This window comes from Aedes aegypti, chromosome 3 (genome assembly GCF_002204515.2).
Source record: "Aedes aegypti strain LVP_AGWG chromosome 3, AaegL5.0 Primary Assembly, whole genome shotgun sequence".
Lineage (NCBI taxonomy): Eukaryota > Metazoa > Arthropoda > Insecta > Diptera > Culicidae > Aedes > Aedes aegypti.
The window spans coordinates 115,021,004-115,043,111 of NC_035109.1; the positions used below are offsets into that span (position 1 = coordinate 115,021,004).

At 37.4% G+C, this 22,108-nt stretch overlaps 2 protein-coding genes across 2 annotated transcripts in view; one reads left to right on the top strand and one right to left on the bottom strand.

Moving 5' to 3' along the window:
- The window catches only part of LOC5566925 (ejaculatory bulb-specific protein 3), a 62,147-nt gene extending 41,221 nt beyond the window's left edge, over window positions 1-20,926 (top strand). The window contains exons 2-3 of the mRNA XM_021854942.1: window positions 19,824-19,865; window positions 20,192-20,926. Of these exons, the coding sequence (XP_021710634.1) occupies window positions 20,214-20,588 (375 nt within the window). The 5' untranslated portion in view covers window positions 19,824-19,865; window positions 20,192-20,213 and the 3' untranslated portion in view covers window positions 20,589-20,926. The remainder of the gene's footprint in view (window positions 1-19,823; window positions 19,866-20,191) is intronic.
- LOC110679624 (ejaculatory bulb-specific protein 3-like) lies at window positions 18,283-18,799 on the bottom strand. The gene has a single exon (XM_021854944.1). The coding sequence runs from the start codon at window positions 18,766-18,768 to the stop codon at window positions 18,394-18,396; it is 375 nt and encodes a 124-aa protein (XP_021710636.1). The 5' UTR covers window positions 18,769-18,799; the 3' UTR covers window positions 18,283-18,393.
- Window positions 20,927-22,108: the final 1,182 nt, after the last annotated feature.

Here is a 22,108-nt window from a genome sequence, read left to right on the forward strand (position 1 = left end):
ATTTCATTGGAAATTCGCTTGTCTCTTTTCTTAAAAATTTAAAGACATTTTCCACAAGCGTAGGTTTTTTGACTTAGAAACCTTTGCCTCCAACACCGTCAAATGAGCACTAAATCAAATCTTCCAAAAACTCGATTTCAAACCAAGTTAGCGTTCGTTTGGTGGCAGCAAGAATGCTAATGAGCTTTGAAGCTGAACCGGATGAACGCGCGAGCCATAAAGCGGCGATCGAGTGGTTCAGCAGGTGTGCACGAAGCTGGTCAATATCACAAGCATTAGTTTACAGGCCAGACAATACGACGTCTATGCGCGGGGAGATATGGTTCGGGTTCCAATTCGCGTATATTTTGTGTATTTCTTGTTCTTGGTATTACGTCCCTATTGTAACAGAGACTGCTTTTCAGCTAAGTGTGCTAAGAACACTCCCACAGTTATTATTTGGGAGATCTATAACCAAATTTACTATTTACGCATTCGAATATCGTCTGGCAGGAACGATGATACGCTATGCCCAGGAAAGTCAAAATATTTTCCATCACATAAAGAATCTGGACCGACCGGAAATTGAATCAAGATACTTTGAACATTGTTACTCAGACTTTATCGCTAGGCTGAAGAAGGCCCTTGTATTTACTTTGCGGAATAGTAGGGCACAAAACATTCTACGCAATTTTGACCGCTCTATGTGTTGTAGCAAAATTCATTCACAATCTGGGCGTCTGTTGGTCAACAATTTAAGCGCGTGGTCGATGTCGTTTGCCAGGTTTACTGACAGTCACGAGGTCGATAGCATTCGAGAAATTTCAATTGCAAATCAGCTGACTGACACAGTTTGATCGAAAAGTTCATTTTGGTTGCCAACAGGAGGAGCTTGCAAGCTGTCGTGTATTTTCGATCATTCCGAACTTGTGGGATTATTACTTTTATTATTATTATCTTTATTAACAATATTTGCAGCCCGAGGCTGGCTCAACTCGAAATTGTGGGAATGAGTGACGACGTTGTTGTGATTAGTAGGATTAAGAGTTTAGGTAAGCACTAATTTTCGAGCCGAAAGAGTTAGGGATCATCCAAAAATGACGTCCATCATTTGGGGGAGAGGGGGGGGGGGTCTATGAAAGTGTGACAGTGCATGTATTAGGTATTAGAAAAAGCGTGACAGAGGGGGAAGGGGGGTCTAGAAATCCCGAAAAACGATGGACGTCATATTTGAATCGTCCCTTATATGCATGGGTTCAAAACTAGTATGAGGCCGAAAGTTATTGCTTTTACCCTATGGCAGATTTCGTGCATCCTTGACGATCTTGAACAGGATAATAATTAAATGAAGTTTATGGGTGTATCGACTTCTTTCAATAATGGATGACTTATAAAATTTCCGAAGCTTGGGAATGTTATGAAAGAAATCTCACAAAAGTGACCCAACAAACATGGAAAGTGTTTTTTTAAGCGATCCAAGACTTTGGACGACTTTGTTGCACTTTTTCCACATATCTATTAACCCAATCAATCCATTCATAAAATAGAAATGGTTTTGTCCAGGGCTCTCATGAAAAACTTTTCAGAATTTTCATCAAAATCCTTCAATGATTTTCACGAAACTCTTTCTATGATTCTTAACAAAATTCATACAGGATTCTCATCAGAATTCTAGCCAAAATCCAGAATCTTGAGAGGATTCTGGTTAAAGTTAGAATCAGAGCAGGCTCTGTCGCTATGAGGGCGCAATTCTAAAAAGAAGAAGATTCTCATAAGAATCCTCACAGGTTTCTCATCAAAATTCTCTCGAAACAGTCATTAGTCTTATCGAAATACTCATCAGAATTATCTCAGCATTCATATCACAATCTTCACAGGATCCTGTTTTGAATCCTCTCACCATAATTTCCCTTATAACCCTCTTAGGCTTTCCATCAGAGTTTTTCAGGATACTCATAATTCTCATCGGAATCCTCTAAAGATTTTGATTGTAATTCTTTAAGTTTTCTTATCAGAATCCTCTCAGGATAGCCATAGAGGGATCTGATGAGAATACTGAAAAAATTCTGATGAGATTCCTGGAATATTCGGATAATAATTCTGGAAATCTATATAAATAAAAATGGAGGGATGTTTGTTTGTCACGAAATGGCTTCCGAACGGGTCACCCGATTTGAATGATTATTTTTCCGTTTTATTCGTCAAGTGTTCCGACGTGTTTGTGTGTATAAAAATCCCTGAATATACACCGGGAAAGTTGAAAAAAAGAGCGTGAACGGAGCTGTCATTTTATATGGGACGGTCTATAGCGGTTTTCAACAGCCTACTTGATGGCAAGACGAAGTTTGCCGGGCCCACTAGTATCTTATAAAAATGCTAACGGAAGACTGATAAGAATCCTAGGAGGACAAGAATCCTCAGAGGAATCTGATGAGTATCCTGAGAGCATGCTGAACGGATTCTTTTGAAAATTCAAAGACGTGTTTCTTAAGACCTCTGGGAGAAGTATCTGGGAGAAGAATCCTGAGAAAATTTGATAAAAACCCTGAGAGGCTCCCGACGAAAATCCTGAAGAGAATTCGTGGAAAATTCTGGTGAGAATCATGAGGATATTTTGTTTAGAATGCGAATTGAATTTTGATAAGGTTTAGGAGAGTAGTTTGATTAGAAAATTGGAAGAATTCTTATAAAATTTTGGAAAAAATTATATGAGAATTATAGAAGAATTCTTTGAACAGTTCTAAGTGGATTCAAATAGCATCAAATAGCTTTATTTTTACTAAATATTTAAATGTTGCTCTTGATGGCTTAGCTTAGCTTAGCTTAGCTTAGACTGACTACACATATCAATGGTTGCTATTCCGTGATTGACCGAAGTCAGTGAAAATGCACAAAGAATCAACTAGAAGTTCGGCTGGGATTGGCCATAATCTTCTTCAGTGTGCATAATTCAGTGCCTCTATTTATACAGGGTCAATAACGGCGCCGGCCACGTCCTTGCAGTCAGGTGGGATTGGGGGAAGGAATGTTAGTGTGTAACCTTTGCTATTTGGAGACCGTGTTTGCCTCTGCATCTCCGCAAAGGTTACTGGGAGGGATGTTTGTTAATGGGGAGGATCGTTGGGTCACAGGATTCACTTTGATAAGCGATTAGACCATGATAAACGATTATTTGTGAGATATAAACATACTTAGAAATATAAAATTTTCGATTGACATGAAAAATTTTCAAGTATGAGAAAATAATGCCGTTACTTGAAGTGACGAACCATTCAAAGTTTGTTGAACAAATAGCTAAAAGCAACATTCCTACAGGATATTTTACCCAATTTGAAAAAAAAAAATATCGATTGGCTAGACCATCACATAATATTCTTATGCCGACACTTACAGGGGCGAACCATTCAAAGTTTTTTGAATAAAATGAACGTTTTGCAAGTCTACACTTCTAGCACAGACCAAACCATTCAAAGCATTTTTTTATGTATAAAAATAAAGGTAAGTGATTTTATATAAAAAATATAAAACAATAAAGTTATGAATTAGAGTTTATGCCGACACTTACAGTGACGAACCATTCATAGTTTGTAGAAAAATCATATTTATGTAACGATTAAATGTGCGGTCATACATATTTTATAGACTTGAAAAAAAAGCATGAAACGAGCTCACCGATTGATCCTTCATCCTTGATTGAGCAGCCACAATCCACTTTCATCTTCACTCGTGTGCTCGGCCATATAAAAGCACTCAGAAAAGAACGCGTCACCGGAGAGGAAAAAAAACTGACGACTTCTCGGACTTTCTCGATGCACTGTTCGGACTTTCTCGACGCACTGCCCGGCAGAAAAGAACGCGTCACCCGAGAGGGAAAAATAATGACGATTTCTCGGGCTTTCTCGACGCACTGCCCGGCAGAAAAGAACGCGTCACCCGAGAGGGAAAACACTGACGACTTCTCGGACTTTCTCGATGCACTGCCCGGCAGAAAAGAACGCGTCACCCGAGAGGGAAAAATCTGACGACTTCTCGGGCGTTCTCGATGCACTGTTCGGACTTTCTCGACGCACTGCCCGGCAGAAAAGAACGCGTCACCCGAGAGGGAAAAAAAACTGACGACTTCTCGAACGTTCTCGATGCACTGTTCGGACTTTCTCGACGCACTGCCCGGCAGAAAAGAACGCGTCACCCGAGAGGGAAAAATCTGACGATTTCTCGGGCTTTCTCGACGCACTGCCCGGCAGAAAAGAACGCGTCACCCGAGAGGGAAAACACTGACGACTTCTCGGACTTTCTCGATGCACTGCCCGGCAGAAAAGAACGCGTCACCCGAGAGGGAAAAATCTGACGACTTCTCGGGCGTTCTCGATGCACTGTTCGGACTTTATCGACGCACTGCCCGGCAGAAAAGAACGCGTCACCCGAGAGGGAAAAAAACTGACGACTTCTCGGACGTTCTCGATGCACTGTTCGGACTTTCTCGACGCACTGCCCGGCAGAAAAGAATGCGTCACCCGAGAGGGAAAAATAATGACGATTTCTCGGGCTTTCTCGACGTACTGCCCGGCAGAAAAGAACGCGTCACCCGAGAGGGAAAACACTGACGACTTCTCGGACTTTCTCGATGCACTCTATTTAAATGTTGCTCTTGATGGTAACATTTTCCAATACCATTAAAATTTCTATTTTTTTGTGAATATTATGACATATATAATATAATATAATCTGAAAAGCAAGCTTGATTCATGCTTACGCACGCGATTCTTCAATTCTAGAAAGTCATGTGATCCTCTAAAGATTTTGATTGAAATTCTCTAAGTTTTCTTATCAGAATCCTCTCAGGATAGCCATAGACGGATCTGATGAGAATACTGAAAGAATTCTGATAAGATTCCTGGAATATTCGAATGATGTTTCTGGAAATATATTGTAAAAATGTTAACGGAATCCTGATGAGAATACAAAGAGGAGACTGACAAGAATTATTAGAGGAGTCTGATGAGAATGCTGACGGAATTCGAGACATGCTGATGAGAATGCTGAGCGGATTGTATTGAAAATTCTAAGAGGTGTCTCATGATAATTCTGGGAGGAGTCTGATGAGAATCCTGTGCAGGGCTGTTAAGTATCATGACCGACTAATCCTGAGGAAAATTTGTGGAGCATTCTGGTGAGAATACCAATACGATATTGATTAGGCTCCTGAGAGTAGTCAGATGAGAATTATGAAAGAATTCTTGTAAAAAAGATGAAAAAAATATTATAAAAATTATGAAAGAATTTTTGTGAGAATTGTGAGTGGAATCAAATGAGAACTCTGATACAATAGCTAGGGTAGGTGTACCAGTTATGACCATAGTGGTTCCCTATTTCTCCATATGAGATATCTTGAATTAATTAACATTTTGAAAAATCTTTTTTGTTCAAGGTGAATATGAATCGAAGCCAAACATCAAATTTTCAGGAGCACAAATCTGGAGAAACGAACATCCGTTTGAGCTGAAAACTTAATCGATTGGTCACCACCAGCAAGTGACCAATCGATTAAGTTAAGCATAAACGTATGTTTGGTTCTCCAGATTTGTGCTCTTGAATTTTTGGGGTTTAGCTTCGATTTACCTCCACCTTAAGCAGTAAAATAAATGATAAATCTTGATGTTAAACATTCAAAAAGATTGAAAATGTAAAAGTTATCCAAATTTCGCATATGGTCAAATAGGGAACCACTATGGCCATAACTGGTACACTTTCCCTATGTTTCATTTTGCCGAGGCAATATTGTTTTAGGTGGTAGGTAATTTGGCAGAAACACGTTTGGCATAAAGTCGTTTGGCATAATATTCGCATAATAAGTCTGAAATCAAGGATTTCTTTAGATGCATTCTTTTTTACATTTCTTTTAAATCACTCTCATGACATCAGGCTTATTTTGGAGTAAATATATAAAAACCATGACACATTATTATACGCTCTTGAACAAACTAATGCATATTGGGAAAGCTATAGCCAGAAATCACCTTTCTTTCAAATATTGATTCTTCTTTTGAATTGCGCTATTGGAATATTTTTTTCAAACATTGAATGTTTTTCTAAATATGATGTAAACATAATAATAAAACATAATTATAGGTATAAAAATGTTGGTTTAAAATTTAAATAAATTTTACCTTCTCTTATACGTAGGCTGCTCTTTGGAGTTGTATTTTTCAAGATATATTTTTGTTTTCAACTGGTATAAGGGCGGCAATCGATAACATTAATTGCTCAAGTTATCTGCGAAAAGAGAAATCGATTACTTCAGTTACTCCGATTATTCTGAACGCAATCTTTGATGTCATTTCGTTGCCGCAATTATTTTTGGTGTCCAATCTTCTATTGTTTTAATCATATCATGTTCTTTATATTTATACAGTTTTAAGATGATATTCACTTATGCTAAATGCTGAACATTTTTATATTTTATTGTTTTTTTTTCAATTTTGCGAGCTGTGCTGTTAGATTGATCATTACTTTAGAACCTGCTAATATTTCAACATAAATTATTTTGTTTTACAAACACATGATCTCCTTTCGAGACATGCTTGAATAAATATTATTTCAATCGCAAATTTCCCTTTTTTCGATAATCGACGGTGATTTGATTTACACTTCAAAAATTAAAACTGTTATTGAACCGTTTAAAAATTTTGTCACGAATATATTTTTTTTAAATGGTCGGCTTTAAGTCAGAGTGGAGCAAGTTCAAAACTTGGGATAATTGGATTATTCTTTCTTTAGATGGAAAACCACCTTACCTTCGTATCACTTTGATCAAATTTGATGAATGTTGCAAAGAGCGAGAGATATGTAATAAATTTACTTTAGATAAACAATAAAAATCCATAAAAGTATTCAGTCAGAGTGAACCAAGTGCTTATTATCATAACAGCGAAAATGATCAACACGCTAATGAATACGAGGAAATGAAAGACACTTCAAATGAGTTTCTAGATTTTTTTCATAACAAATGATTCATCTTCTCATCCATCAATAGAAATTCATTTATATTACTTAATTCGATTCATTTGATTTTGATTTTTGACCATTTACCATATATGGATGGATGGTCAAAAATTCCAACAGTTTCTGTGCAGACAGAGTGAACCAAGTGTCGAAAAGCGATAAACTGATTGATTATTGCATTTTTTCGAATCGATTTCAGGGTCCGATAGAATTTTTTGATAGTTCTATGGTGTCTATATCAAAGTCCTAGAACCCGCTTATTAGACCAGTATATTTTGCCCTGTACTCAAGAATTTCACTTGGTCCACTCTGACTGAACGCATATCTGAATATTTCTGGTCTTCATTTTCTTGGAATTGAATGTATGGATTATTGAAGAATTTACGATACTGATTTCGAAGGATGTTGATAATCTGTTTATATTAGAGATATGCATCCAGTTTGACCATGAAAGCATTAAATGATTGCTATTTTCTTAGAAATTGTTCAGTCAGAGCGAACCAAATTAATGAACGGTGATCTTTTGTTCAGTCAGAGTGGACCAAGTGTACATGGTCTATCAAAAAATCGATTCTTCGATTCTTCGAGTGTTGGCTTATGTTTTCATGATTGTCACTTCACATAATATTGTTTGAAAGTAACATAAAGTTGTGTAGGAATATTGAACCAAAATTTTTACCAGGTAAAATGTTAAAACTGTTAGACTTTAAACCCATTTTTCTCAAAACATTCAAAATATCACTTGGTCCACTCTGACTTAACGCCGACCAAATGTGTTGTTCATTCGAGTTATGCTGTGAGTAGATATTTTTGGTGTTAAAGCCCTAAACATTTTAAACGAAAAATTATCTGCTCTCGTATAAAGATTGATTTTGCATTATGCTGCAACAATAGATCTTTGGATTAAAGCTTACAAATAGAAGTAAACATTTCTTTCACCAAGTAATTTTCATCAAGTGTTACGTCCAAACTGAGACGGAGCTTGATCCGCTTATTGTTTTATGAGCGTTCCCTTCATTAAGGTACCGTGGGGTAAGTGGATACAGAAAATCAATAGTCAACTTCATTGTTATGTACAGCTAACGTTAATAATGTAATTCAAACTTTTTTCTGTGCATGACAAATGAGGGACTATTATACTTCAAATCGTTAATTATTTTAATTTTTCTGATTGTTATCTATTGAGCATGAAGGACTTGAAATTTTACGCCAAATGATCCACTTGCCCCACCATGGTGGGGTAAGTGGATCACCTATAACAAAAAACTCTATTCTCAAAACAAATGTGATGTTATCATGTATAGTAGGAATGATATTACTGTCATTCTTATTATACGTGCTATGTTATATATTTTGTTAGCTTTAAAATAAAAAAATCTTTATTTTATCAAAATATTATGAAAAATATTTGTACATTAGTTTACACTTATTCGAACAAAAACAAAAATTGTAACTAGAATATTTTGGAGAAAATTCATCCATTTTATACACCTGAGTTATACAAAAGAATTGAGGATTATTCCTAACGATGTTTTCGAAAGACACTCTTAGTTTAAAAATATTAATTACATTTACTTTTGTTTAACATACTGAAATCTTTTTATTCTATTTATGGAAATGTTTGTCTAGAACAATCGATATGGTCAAAAAAACGTACGATAATATGCTTGCAGGTGGAGAATTTGTATATTTTGCTCTTTTGCATTTCAGTTTAGAAAAACCAAGAAAAATTTTGTTTGAATTTTTCAATTTTCATTTTTTTGTGCTAGAAAGACTGTCAATTTGACAAATTCAAGCTAGGAATGAAAAATGTAAAAGGAAAACAACACTTGATGACACTAAAGCTTATTCAAATCCGCGTAAGTAGTCTGTCAATATTTGATAACAATAGTTGATCCACTTACCCCATCCCATTAAAAAGTGCGGGTAAGTGTACCATGACCAATATATCTGTATTTATTTACAAAAAATACATTTTTTTCATTGTAATTCTTACAATTAGAACTGAAATGTTCACCATGTTTTGAAAAAACTAATAGAATTCGATTTTAGGTAGAGATACAATGGATTTTTTATCGACAGAAAACAACTTTAAAACGAATTGATTTTTGCAGTCAAAAAGTTTGTTTGTGTTAGTGCACGTGTAGTATCAGTTTTGTAGTAGTATCAGTGTGTACGTGAGAATATAACCTAAAATGAAGCAAAGGTGTGAAAACATTCGGAATATTAAAGTATTTATTCTTATTACGGACGAATGATCCACTTACCCCACTGCTACACTTCCCCCACGGTACCTTATAAACTGCGAACTTTCTTTGTCAATTTACTATTTTCAAATATGTATATCACAATAAGCTCAAAGATAATCTGTGTTCTGGGATGTAGAGAAAATTATTATTCCGAAACGATCTTCCACCAGACCCGTCACGAGTTTTATTTATGTCGAATTCGTTTTTGAACCTAGGTTGGAACTGGCGCAACCCGTTCTGAATAACAGTTTCAACCCCAACCCGATTCAGGTTCGACCGGACTACAATTTGCTTGACGTTTGTTTGTTTATGTGTTGATCACCGACCCAGTTCCTAAAAACGAAAACGACATTAGTTATGCTTTCTAATGTCACAACTATTTTTGACATCCATGGCTTGGCAAATCTCTGAAAGTACACCACGCTTGAGTACTTACCATTTTTTTTGCTTTGGGATCGTTGGTGTTGATCTCGTTGGAAGCTTCAAAAAATTCCGATATTCATTCTGAATCAATCATTATGCCAAACGGAGTACAATATTTGATTTGGTGTGGTACATATACCGTACTGCATCAAAACCCGGACGATACCAATATCCGGACACTCTGATTATATTAGTAAATTAATGTTAGAATTAAGTGACAATATGTTTGGTTTTATTCCCTCCTTTAAATATTACCCATGCTAATCATTTTACATTTAATTTTAGTCTACTAACCATCGTCAAATAATTAATAATAATAAATACAAATAATGTGTTCGAGTCGGACGTTTTTTTTTTGTCGCGGCCCAACTCAAACTCAAGTTTGACTATAGATGAACGCGCGAACATCGTTTGATTGGAGTAAAAGTTCGTGAAGTGTATTTTTAAAGCAAGTTTCAATCATAAGTGTTTGAGAAAATTATTTTAAAAGTTTGGTGAGAGCACTGTTGTTGAATAATCTGAAAATAAACATTTATTGGTGTGTGAAGAAACTGTCCAGGATTACGAGCCAGTGTTTCAAGATCCGGATATCGTCTAAAAAGAGCCACGTTTAATCGGTGTACCTAAGTGACTTTCAAGCAAGAAAAAATAAGAGAAAACTTTAGAAATGATTATAGAAAGCGTAGCAAGTAATCAAAATCCAATTGATTGTGAAACAAATAGTGTATAACTTTAATAATAACAGCTCGAGCCGCGTTGACTGCAGTTCTGCAGCTATTCTTTTTGACATTATAGGGCAAAAGCGAACATCAAGCTTATATAATATTTATATCTTATTGTGTGTTGATATGATTTTCATTTAAATTAAACGAATTTTACATGCTACAAACAGATGTCCGGATTTCGATTCAAAAGTGTCCGGATTTAAAGACATCGTTTGCATCAGGTGTCCGGGTTTTGACGTAGAAGTACGTCTCTCTTCTCTATACAGGAGTGAAATTGGAATTTCAAAACCAAGAGCGTTACGTTGGCATGAAATATTTTAAACGTTTATAACTTTTCGCTGGCTTAACGAAATTTCTTTATTAGCATCTCAATCGAAAGCCAAGACATCAAAGCTTCATGTCGTTTACTTACTGAATCCCACATACCTGTCCAAATAGTTTAATAACTGTTTTAAAAGAGAACGTTGATTTCAAGCAAATCTATAAATAGGGGTGACTAGAGAAAATTTGACGTCATTTGCTTTTCACTCTCCGATTGGCTCGCATCTCAGCAGGCGACAGATCGGCTTGTTCTGACCGGGCGTGCTTCTCAGGCACAGACATCGATAGTGAAGGACGCCCCCGTTTGTCTTGCTTCGCTCAAATCAAACTGTCGAGCGAGCGAGAGAAGATGCCGTCCGAAGCTAAAGCCATCACCGCTGCCGCCGCCTAGAAGAAGAAGAGAAGCAGTCCACAGGAGAAATTGCGGTCGAACTGTGAACACGGTCGGGCGAGTCTTTCTCGCTTTGTGGTTCACCGCTTGTTTGCTTTCACCCAGCCATCGTCATCGCCGCCGCAAATTTCATCGGCCGAGGAGCTGTTGACCCGCGCTTCAAAATTTCGACTCGTGATGAAATCATCATTGGTGGTCAAGAAGCAATCCCGTTAGGAGCAAATACCAGAAGCCCCCTGAGTTTTGCTGGTCCGAGCAGTGTTATTTATCCGTAACAACATCGAAGCTAACAAAGCCATCGGTTCTTTTCAGAGCCATCAAATTTGTGGAAAAGAGTTAAAAGAGAAATATTTCCGACTTTATTTATAACTTCTAGTATTCCTAAATCAATTTCACGGCCTCATACAAAATTTCATTTGTCGTGAATCATAAATCAACCATTTGGGATTGTACTCGCGGACGCTGCTGCAGTGCCGTCGGGTGAGTGCTCAACATTTCAAAACGATTGCAAAATAGAGTGGCTTTTCCAACAGCGCCTTTTATGTTCCATATTTTATGGGAACACTTTGATTAGGAAAATTATCCCATGTGACAAAATTGCGACATATTTAGAATGCTTTTGAAAAGACATTCTCATTGAACAATTGTAATAATTTTGGCACCCATGGATCAGGAATTTTCATAATAAAGAAAACTATTAATTATCAATAGCTCGTATTGAATATTTAGGGAATGCCAATAATTCCAACAATTCATGTTCGACCAATTTCTCACGTATTAGTATTCTCCGCAATTTTCAAGTAATTCCAAGCAAAACACATTATTGGCACATACCCATTTCCCAGATTGGTCGATCAGAAAGCGAAGAGCACAAAAGGGAGGAGCATCATCTGCTATTCCAATGTTATAAAACATGCTGCCTTCGTTGGATTCAGTTTCATTCCATTTCCGCTTTCGAGCTGGTAAGAGCTCCTCCGAACTTGCTTAGCGAGAAGTACCTCGCTGCTAGGAGCCTGCTGAGCTGTTAATCCAGAATCTGGTTTGTGAAATCGCTCAAGATTTCAAGATTGAGCTACGTTTCCAGATTTCAACTAAATCCCTGTGTACGCTACTCTGTTGCTGTTGTGTACCCAATATTAAGCTTGTTTGTCGAATAAACAGAGAACTTATTCACATCTTCTTATTCTTCTTCTTCTTGGCATTAACGTCCTCACTGGGACAGAGCCTGCTTCTCAGCTTAGTGTTCTTATGACACTTCCACAGTTATTAACTGAGAGCTTTTGTTGCCAAAGTTTCCATTTTTGCATTCGTATATCGTGTGGCAGGTACGATTATACTCTATGCCCAGGGAAGTCAAGAAAATTTCCATTACGAAAAGATCCTGGACCGACCGGGAATCGAACCCAGACACCTTCAGCATGGCTTTGCTTTGTAGCCGCGGACTCTAACCACTCGGCTAAGGAAGGCCCCAACTTATTCGCATGCATTTGCAACTTTTTCGATTTTCCATACAAAATGACCAACTTTGGTAAGTTAGATCTCAGTTATTTATGGAAATATTTTCGAATGAAACATTCACAGAACATCAGATGTAACTCGAATTTTAACATATATTTTTGAAAATTTTTCCAATCACAAGTTTATAAGTAATAACGGTTTGACTAAACTGTAATTTTCGACGAAAAATTCAAAACTTTTTATCTTAAAATCTGATAGCCTTACACAAAAACTGTCTTCAGCAAACTTATTCATCTCGTCAAAATCTACAACTTTTCTGAAGATACCATGAAGCTGTTTAGTTATGTCAATCATAAAAAATCGTCAAAAAATCACTTAAGTCAAACCGTTACTGCTTTTCAACGTGTGATTGGAAAAATCACTCAAAAACATATGTTAAAATTTAAGTTATGTCTGATATTCTGTCTAATTTCATTCAAATCTGTCCATAAATAACTGAGATATAGTTTATCAAAGTTGGTCATTTTGCATGAAAAATCAAAAGAGTTTCAGTTTTTATTTCTCAGCGAAGAATCACACCATCAACGAAAATAGCGCGAAAGCAATAACCAATCGCGTGCGAGTAGCGAACGGAGTGACGAAACAACCAAGCGAGAACCCCACCACTCGCCATCGGTGAACGGAGCTCGAGCAAATAAAACCACTGGTTGTTCTGCTCCCAGCTCATTCACAAATCGATCGGCATAACGAACGGATCAAGCAGCGGAGCAGCAAAGAAGAGTGCGTGAAAGCCACAGCAGTGTGCGAGTAGCGAACGGAACCAGAGAGCGAAAGCAACAACTGAAAATCATTCAGTGGACGGATTAGTAGTCAGCGCCAACCGGCGACCTGTTGGAAAGTAACGCCAGCAAAATATACACCATCTGCCTCTCCTTACCATTCATATTCTTGTACTTGATGAATTCAATGAAATGGTTAGGTTTGGCGATGGAGCAAAGAGTTATTAAGGATGATTTTACTTAACAAAGAGTTGTTGGTAAATATTCCAATCAATAAGAGTTGTTTTGAAAAAGTTCACTTTTATCAGAAATTTCTGCTTTACCAAAGAGTTATTAATGAAATTCCTGCAGCAAAGGGTCGAGTTTCTCCCCACGTATATTTCCAGCCAGGACCAGTCATGGAGGACAATCCATCCCGAGCATCACGGCCCCCGCTTCCAAAATTCTCGAGTACGGAAATTGGAAAATTAATACATAATGCTCATCTTGTACATCCCTTGCCAAGACATCAATTTCATATAGCCTATTTTTCAGATTAACGCAATAGACTAACATGTAGAAAAATTTCAGATCAATAGTTGCTTATTACAATTGGTCAGGAAACAGTTTATTGAACAGTATTTAAAATCTGTCGCAATTTTAATACATTTTCCAATTTAATACTCGAGAATTTAGGAAGTGTTCCCCCATTATATGATAAATCAACGATGCTGTTAGAAATACCATACAATGCTGAGTAGCATGATGTTATTACGGTCCGACGGCGCTGCAGTGGTAAATTCTCAAATTCATGTAATTATGTGGGGTAAATTATGTGAACCAAATTGTAGTATACCGCGATATTTAGATCATTATAGATAAATCAGTGAATATCATCCAATAAACTAGCAGCGAGGTACTTCTCGCTGAGCAAGTTCAGAGGAGCTCTTACCAGCTCGAAAGCGGAATTAGAATGAAACTGAATCCGACGAAGGAAGCATGTTTTATAACCTCAGAATAGCAGATGATGCTCCTCCCTTTTGTGCTCTTCGCTGATCAACCAATCTGGGAAATGGGTATGTGCCAATAATGTGTTGGGCTTAGAATTACTTGAAAATTGCGGAGAATGCTAATGCGTGAGAAATTGGTCGAACATGAATTGCTGGAAGGGTTGACATTAACTAAATATTCAATACGAGATAATGATAATCAATAGTTTTCTTTATTATGACGGTAAATTTCTGATCCATGGGTGCCAGAATTATTATAATTGTTCAATGAGAATGTCTTTTCAAAAGCATTCTTAATATGTCGCAATTTTGTTACATGTGATAATTTTGCTAATCAAAGTGTTCCCACAAAATATGGAACATCAAAGACGCTGTTGGAAATGCCACTCTATTTTACAATTGTTGTGAAATGTTGAGCACTCACCCCGACGGCACTGCAGCAGCGCCCGCGAATACAGTCACAAATTGTTGAGTCATAAATTATTTATGACAAATGAAATTTTGTATGAAGCTGTGAAATTGATTTAGGAATATAAGCAGTCATGTATAAAGTCGGATATATTTCTCTTTTAACTCTTTTCCACTAATTTGATGGCCTTGAAAAGGGCCGATGGCTTTGTTAGCTTTGATGCTCTTACAGATAAATAACACTGCGGGATGTTATCAGTTGATTGCCATGGTCAAACGGGGAATCCTCAACTCAAATGTATAAATTTGAGCAAGTTATTTGCTTAAACGACGAACCGAAAGTTTCGTGACGTGGATGGCGCACAACAGTAACAGGTAGTGGATCACCGGGCTTAAGTCAAAATCTGATGATGGCGGCGATGACGATGGCTGGGTGAACGCAAACAAGCGGTGAACCACAAAGCGAGAATGACTTGCCCGACCATGTTCACAGTTCGACCGCAAAATCTCCTGTGGACTGCTTCCTCTTCTTCTTCTTGGCGGCGGCAGCGGTGATGACTTTGGCTTCGGACGGCATCTTCTCTCGCTCGCTCGACAGTTTGATTTGAGCGAAGCAAGACAAACGGGGAGGTCCCTCGCTATCGATGTCTGTGCCTGAGAAGCACGCCCGGTCAGAGCAAGACGATCTGTTGCCTGCTGAGATGCGATCGAAGCGGAGAATTGAAAGCAACAAAAGTCTGGATGACTATGACAAAAGTCTGGATCAGCAATTGGTATATGTTGGTTTGTCGCGGGTTACTTCACTGCAAGGACTATTTTTGACAAACTCTACCAATTCTTCCCAGTTCCATCACGCAGCAATTCCAAGGGTTGACTTGAGGAATGAGCTGCAGCGCTTAGGCAATCATCGATTAGTGACGCTTTGAGACGTGAAATACTGGATCATAGTGGCCCAACCTGCATATTGATGAGTATCAATGTACAGAGCCTAAATGCTGATGCAATGGATATTGCTACAGACCAAAGCACTGGACCGTTTCAATCGATTATCACGATCGAAGCACCCGAGCCATCAAACATCTAATCTACTGGAGGAGTTTGGCGAACTACAGCTGGAGCCAGAAACCGATCACCCAACCAAGCAACACAACGAAGCCACGACCAAACAAACAAATTCAATCATCTGGCATTATTCCTGGAACACCATACACTGGTTCTCGAAACCACAGAACGACAAATGGTTCTTTTCAGGACTACCAAAATGAGTCCAAAAAGAGTTATCTTCTGAAAACTTCATCCGATCAACAACAACAACAACACAAAACTAGTACACTTACAAATTCATACACATGACAAATCAAATTATTAATCATCGTAGTTCTACGTCAACCCCGCGGTAATGTAATAGACATTACCCACCCCAATTTTTTAAGACAAGACATGCTCCAATATTTGAATGATTTTCATGTTAAAATCGTGACTTTCGTGAAGATCTTATTTGAAATAATGTTTCAAACAGTATTACATTAGAGCTTTTCTAAAACAACAGACTCATATTCGAATTTGAAGATTTGTGTCTACTTAAGCGTCCGGGTATTGATGCATCACGGTAATAAGTTTCAATTTGCTTTGAAATTAAAACAAGGAACTTTGAAACTTAGCCGTAATTCCGGAAAATGGTCAGCTGCTTTACCTTTACTAAACATTAGGACCGAACAAGAGGTTCTGAAACTGGACCCAAAATGGTCACCTGTATTGGAAAAGACCAAATTTTCTTCCGATAGCCATCTTTTGTCGATTAAATGTGTTTTCATGTCACAGTATAGAAATCTACTTATGATTTGGGTTAATTTTCCAGAATCGCATACTGCAAATTCCGATTTCTATCAGGTAATTCAAGTGAATGTTATGGTTTAAAAATGTTTCACATGATATAGTAAGATTTAAAACATACATTCAAAATACATACTTCACCAAAAGTCACTGCACTGAGTATTACTTTGTCAATTTCAAACAATAGCGCCAAAGCCGTTGATTTTAGCCATACAGTTTGTTCGAAGAAGTTGCTAGATATATTAAAGCATATCTTTTGATATAAAACGTTTTGTGATCAATCTACCTAGCAGTGAGATAGAAAAACTACTTTTTCATTACATTTAGATAGACACATGGTGTCTTCGGCAAAGTTGTAGAAATGGCAATTAGAAACAACTTTGTCGACGACACGATTTTTCTATCTCTTACACTTTTTAAGATATATGCCGTTGTACTTGAATGACCCATAAAAATTATATTTTAATCATAACTTTTTTCTAAGATTTTTAACATTAAGCTAAAAAATACTACAAAGTTTTTTATCATGAATAAATCTGTGTTTCATATCATCTCGCTATCTCTTAAAACAGCACAGTTATTCATAAATTTCTCTTTTCTCAAGGGGCAGTTTAGGCCCCAATACCCACCTTCTGCGCAAAATGACGCAAACAACCCCTCAAAAACCATGAAAGTTCAATATTTACCTATTCGGCAGGCGACAAAAACTTTTGTCTTTAAGAGTCTTTGCATGCGTTTTTACTTTCAACCAAATAAGCCTGAAAGAGATACAAAGTTGCGATGTTCAACAAAAACACGCATTTTGACATATATTATAACTTTGTTGAAAACATGAAGAAACTTGAGAAATTTGTTAGAGAAATATGATTTTTTAAATGTATGTAAAAAACTTGTTTGAAATCATTTTTGGTCATAACTTTTTACTAAGATTTTGAACATTTGTCGTGTCTTCCCGAGGAGGAACAAATAACTCCCCAATAACTTATGCATACCAAATTTTGGTATCATACCATAATTAGGTATTATTCAGTTGTTAATACCTCATTTTGGTATTATAATGGTATTTGAAAAACATGTTAAAATACTCCATTTTGGTATTCGATAGCTATTGAGGACTGCTGGAGGTATTGAAAACTTTCACTTTTATATGAAAATCCATCAAGTATTATTTAGGTATTACAATACCTGATCTAGTTATCAGCTTGGTATTTGTAGAATATGCATAAGGTATTATTTGAGGTATTTTACCTCTTATGCAGGGCTCATTCATACCTCATTCAGGTTGTAAGTATTGGAAATTGTCTGGTATGGAATACCTCAATTTGGTATCCAGTAGTTATTTTCTTCTGCTCGGGTTCTGCAACACTTTAAGCATTAGTGGGCATTTTTATTATTGAAACACCACCCTAGAAAACGGAGAGTATGCAACGAACTCAACAAAATGAGGCACTCAAAAAGTTGTTCAGAAAAAACGGACTAGAGCGGGAATCAAACAGCTACTCCATTATGTAAAGGTTATGAAATACAATAATTATAAATTTCTCCTCTATCCCGTTTAACAAATTAGCCTTTCCTCGTGGCTTACGTCCAATGCTTTTTTTATTTATGAAACTACAAAAACCCGAAATGTGAACAAATCTCAACGGCGATTTCGACTGTACTTGTAGCATAATGGGGCATCAAATCAGTATATGTCAACAAAAAATTAATAGCTCGACAACATTGTTTAAGGGAAAGGAAACATTTATTAAGTGGAACTGAACAATTTGTTGAAATATGTGCTTTATACTAGCTCAACATTATTTAGTTTCCCCAGACGACATGATAATTCAATCCTCACAGCTTGATCCCAAACTTGGCCGCCTCATCGCGATACTTCTCGGCAAAGGTGTTATCCGGATCGTACTTGCCACGCAAGGCATTCCACTCATTGGGGCGCTGCTCGATCAAGAACTTGGCCACCTTGGCCGTCACCTCACGTTGCTTCTCGTTACATTTGTTGCATCCGGTCGAAATGGCATCCGGCAGATACTTCTTCAGCTCGTTTCCTTCCGGAGTGCATGGCCCGGCTTCCATCAGGCAGTTGAAGTAATTCTTGAAGAGACGGTCCGAGTTGAGGATTTCATCCACATCGATGTTGTCGTACTTGGTGGGATAGCTGTCCTGGGCGACGGCCAAGGCAACAAGAGCAAAAAGGATCACGATCTTCATTTTGTATGATTTGAAAATTTAGTAACTCTTGTGGACGACGCAAGTTGGAATGTGCAGATTTTTCGAATGCATTCAATATTTATATCATGCCGTAGATCGATGTGGAATATACATATACATGCAATGCTGTAACCATGCAAATCATTGCTCCAAAAATAGTTGATTCATGCTAATCAAATTTACCGCATTATCAAATGCAGCGATCCAAGTTCTGTTATGACCTGCAAGCAAAATCAATTTGTCAATTGAAGTTTTATTTTGTTATGCTGCGATGGAACCTTTTTGCCCTTGTTTAATATCGAATTTGTTTGAAGTAAATTACTAAATTCCTTCAAGAATGTTTTATTTTTATTGAGAAACATTGTGGAATATTTTCAAAACCTGTTTACTAAAACGATATTTGGAAAAAAAAGTATCATTTTTTGCAAGATCTTCTTTTTCTTGGCTTAACGTCCTCACTGGGACAGAGCCTGCTTCTCAGCTTAGCGTTCTTATGAGCACTTCCGCAGTTATTAACTGAGAGCTTTCTATGCCAAAGTTACCATTTTCGCATTCGTATATCGTGTGACAGTGTGGCAATTATGCTCTATGCCCCGGGAAGTCAAGCAATTTCCCGTTACGAAAAGATCCTGGACCGACTAGGAATCGAACCCAGACACCTTCAGCATGGCTTTGATTTGTAGCCGCGGACTCTAACCACTCGGCTATGGAAGCAAGATCATTTTAAGCATTTAATTTGTAAAAACAAACTTATTCATATTTAGATTTCGAGAACTAATTTTCTTTGCGTGCAATTTTGGGTTAGATTCGGAAAAACCCACATTATAGCATTTGTTAATTTCTTGAACGCAAACGAAAGAGTTTCAAATGTTTTTCAAACATTTCGAAAAATAAACACAAAAACGTTAATAATTCATATGGTATAATTCGGAATGAATCAGCCACGGGCTGAGATCGTCGGTAATAAAAAATATGTAAATAATAACACAAAGTAGCAACAAAAAATTATGGATTCAAATATGATTTTAACGTGTTAAATTTTCTTTTTTTTTCAGAGGCGAAGTTACCCGATGTATAAATTGAGTTAGATGTTTTAGGTGAGTTATAAAAAATATTGGGTATATTCATAACATTAATATTCTGATATCTTAAAATGTTACATATGAAGGTTTATATTGATTAAAAATAGTTTATTTATGATAACTTTAGCAAAGTTGTTTGTCAATTAGACTAATGACTCAATAGAAATTTATTAGTATCATCATATCAGCACCCCTATAATGTTAGTCGGAGAACAATTGGGAGAACTGCATATATGCTTACTCATCTGATTTGAACGCATTCATGCATTTGAGATCAAATAACGTATAAAAATGGGATGCCTCCCAGCAAGAATCACAATTCAATTTGGTGCTCCCAGCAGATCGACATCCAAATCAACAACCATGAAGATCGTCATCCTATGCGCTCTGGTTGCGATGGCCATCGCCCAGGACAGCTATCCGACCAAGTACGACAATATCGATGTGGATGAAATCCTCAACTCGGATCGTCTCTTCAAGAATTACTTCAACTGCCTGATGGAAGCCGGGCCATGCACTCCGGAAGGAAACGAGCTGAAGAAATACCTGCCGGATGCCATTTCTACCGGATGCACCAAATGTAACGAGAAGCAACGTGAAGTCACGGCCAAGGTGGCCAAGTTCCTGATCGAACAGCGTCCAAATGAGTGGAATGCCCTGCGAGGCAAGTACGATCCTGATAACACCTTCGCTGAGAAATACAAAGATGAAGCTGCCAAGTTTGGAATCAAGCTGTGAGGATTGAAGAGATGTACCAAATTGTTACACCGATAGAATTTAACTCGAGATCAAGCATCCTTTACTGAATATAGGCCATTTCTTTCGTAAAACGCAACACAAACTCCTCACAATCACAACAGTGCATTTGACAGTTTTTCAAATATAAACTTGAATTTTCACTTGACATAAATAAAATCAATAGGATAGCAACCAAACCAAATTACTATGTACAATTGTCATCAATTGTGAAGTATAATTCACATAGTCCCTTACTTCTTCTAGACAAATTAAAAAAAAATCAATTTTGAATTTTCTGAATACATCGATTTTGAGATATTCATTTTAGTCTTAGCAAAATTGAACACCACTATTTTATTTTGTCCGAAACGTTGATAAAATGTTTCAAATTCAAGTTTATATTTAGTTTTTAAAGTCCAGTAATATTTTTAAGAAGAATAAATTGTTAAGATCACTTAAAAAGCGAAACTTGTTATAAAAATATCTCCTGCAAAGAGTTTAAAGGCTGATTCAGGTTTTTTTTTTCGATCTTTATTGATGAGACTTTTAACCTTAAGCTGTTTCGAAAATTGTAACAAGCTTGATAAATAACACCAGCAAGCGAGAGTCCCGAAGAGTGAGAGCGAAGATAAAACTCGTTTTCCTCGCTTATTTACCATTGGGGGTAGGGTTGGTGCATCACAGCGCGCAACGTTATTGCGGTGGTGTATACAAAATTTTACTCTCTCTCTCTCCCTCTCTCTCTATTTCTCTCTCTCTCTCTCTCTCACTCTCTATTTTCTCCATTCTTTCCTCCGTCATTCGCACTAAGTGTCCGTAGAGAGCCACCGGAAGAATCGATGTTTTATCCAGGGTGAATTTTGTTTCCGTTTGCAAGCTGCGGGACCTAAGCTGGTTACGTAGTCCGGCCCTATTTGCAGCCGCAAAGTGTTCCAAGGCAAACAAATTCTTCAACAACTTCAAACACATCCCCATTAAACACTACCTTAGCACCTACACCACCATGCCTGACACTATCTCTGCCTGCAATCATGTACTTCGTTTTGGTAGAATTAATGGTCAGGCCTATCCTCGCTGTCTCCCTTTACAGAGGCACGAAGGCCTCTTCCACTGACCTGCGCTCGATTCCAATTAGGTCTATATCGTCCGCAAAGCCAAGGAGCATGTACGACCTTAAGATAATAGTGCCATTTCTCTGCACGCCAGATCTCCTAATAGCACCCTCGAGTGCAATGTTGAACAGTAAATTCGAAAGTGCGTCTCCCTGCTTCAATCCGTCTAACGTCACGAACGAGGGTGACACCTCGTCTGCGATCCGAACATTTGATTTCGAGCCATCCAGCGTAGCACGTATCAGCCTAATTAGTTTCACCGGAAAACCATGTTCAGACATTATCTGCCAAAGGTCATTTCAAGTCATACTCCGCCTTGAAATCAATAAACAGATAGTGAGTCTGCAAGTTATACTCCCGGAATTTGTCTAGGATCATTCGCAAGCCAAACATCTGGTCCTCGTGAAT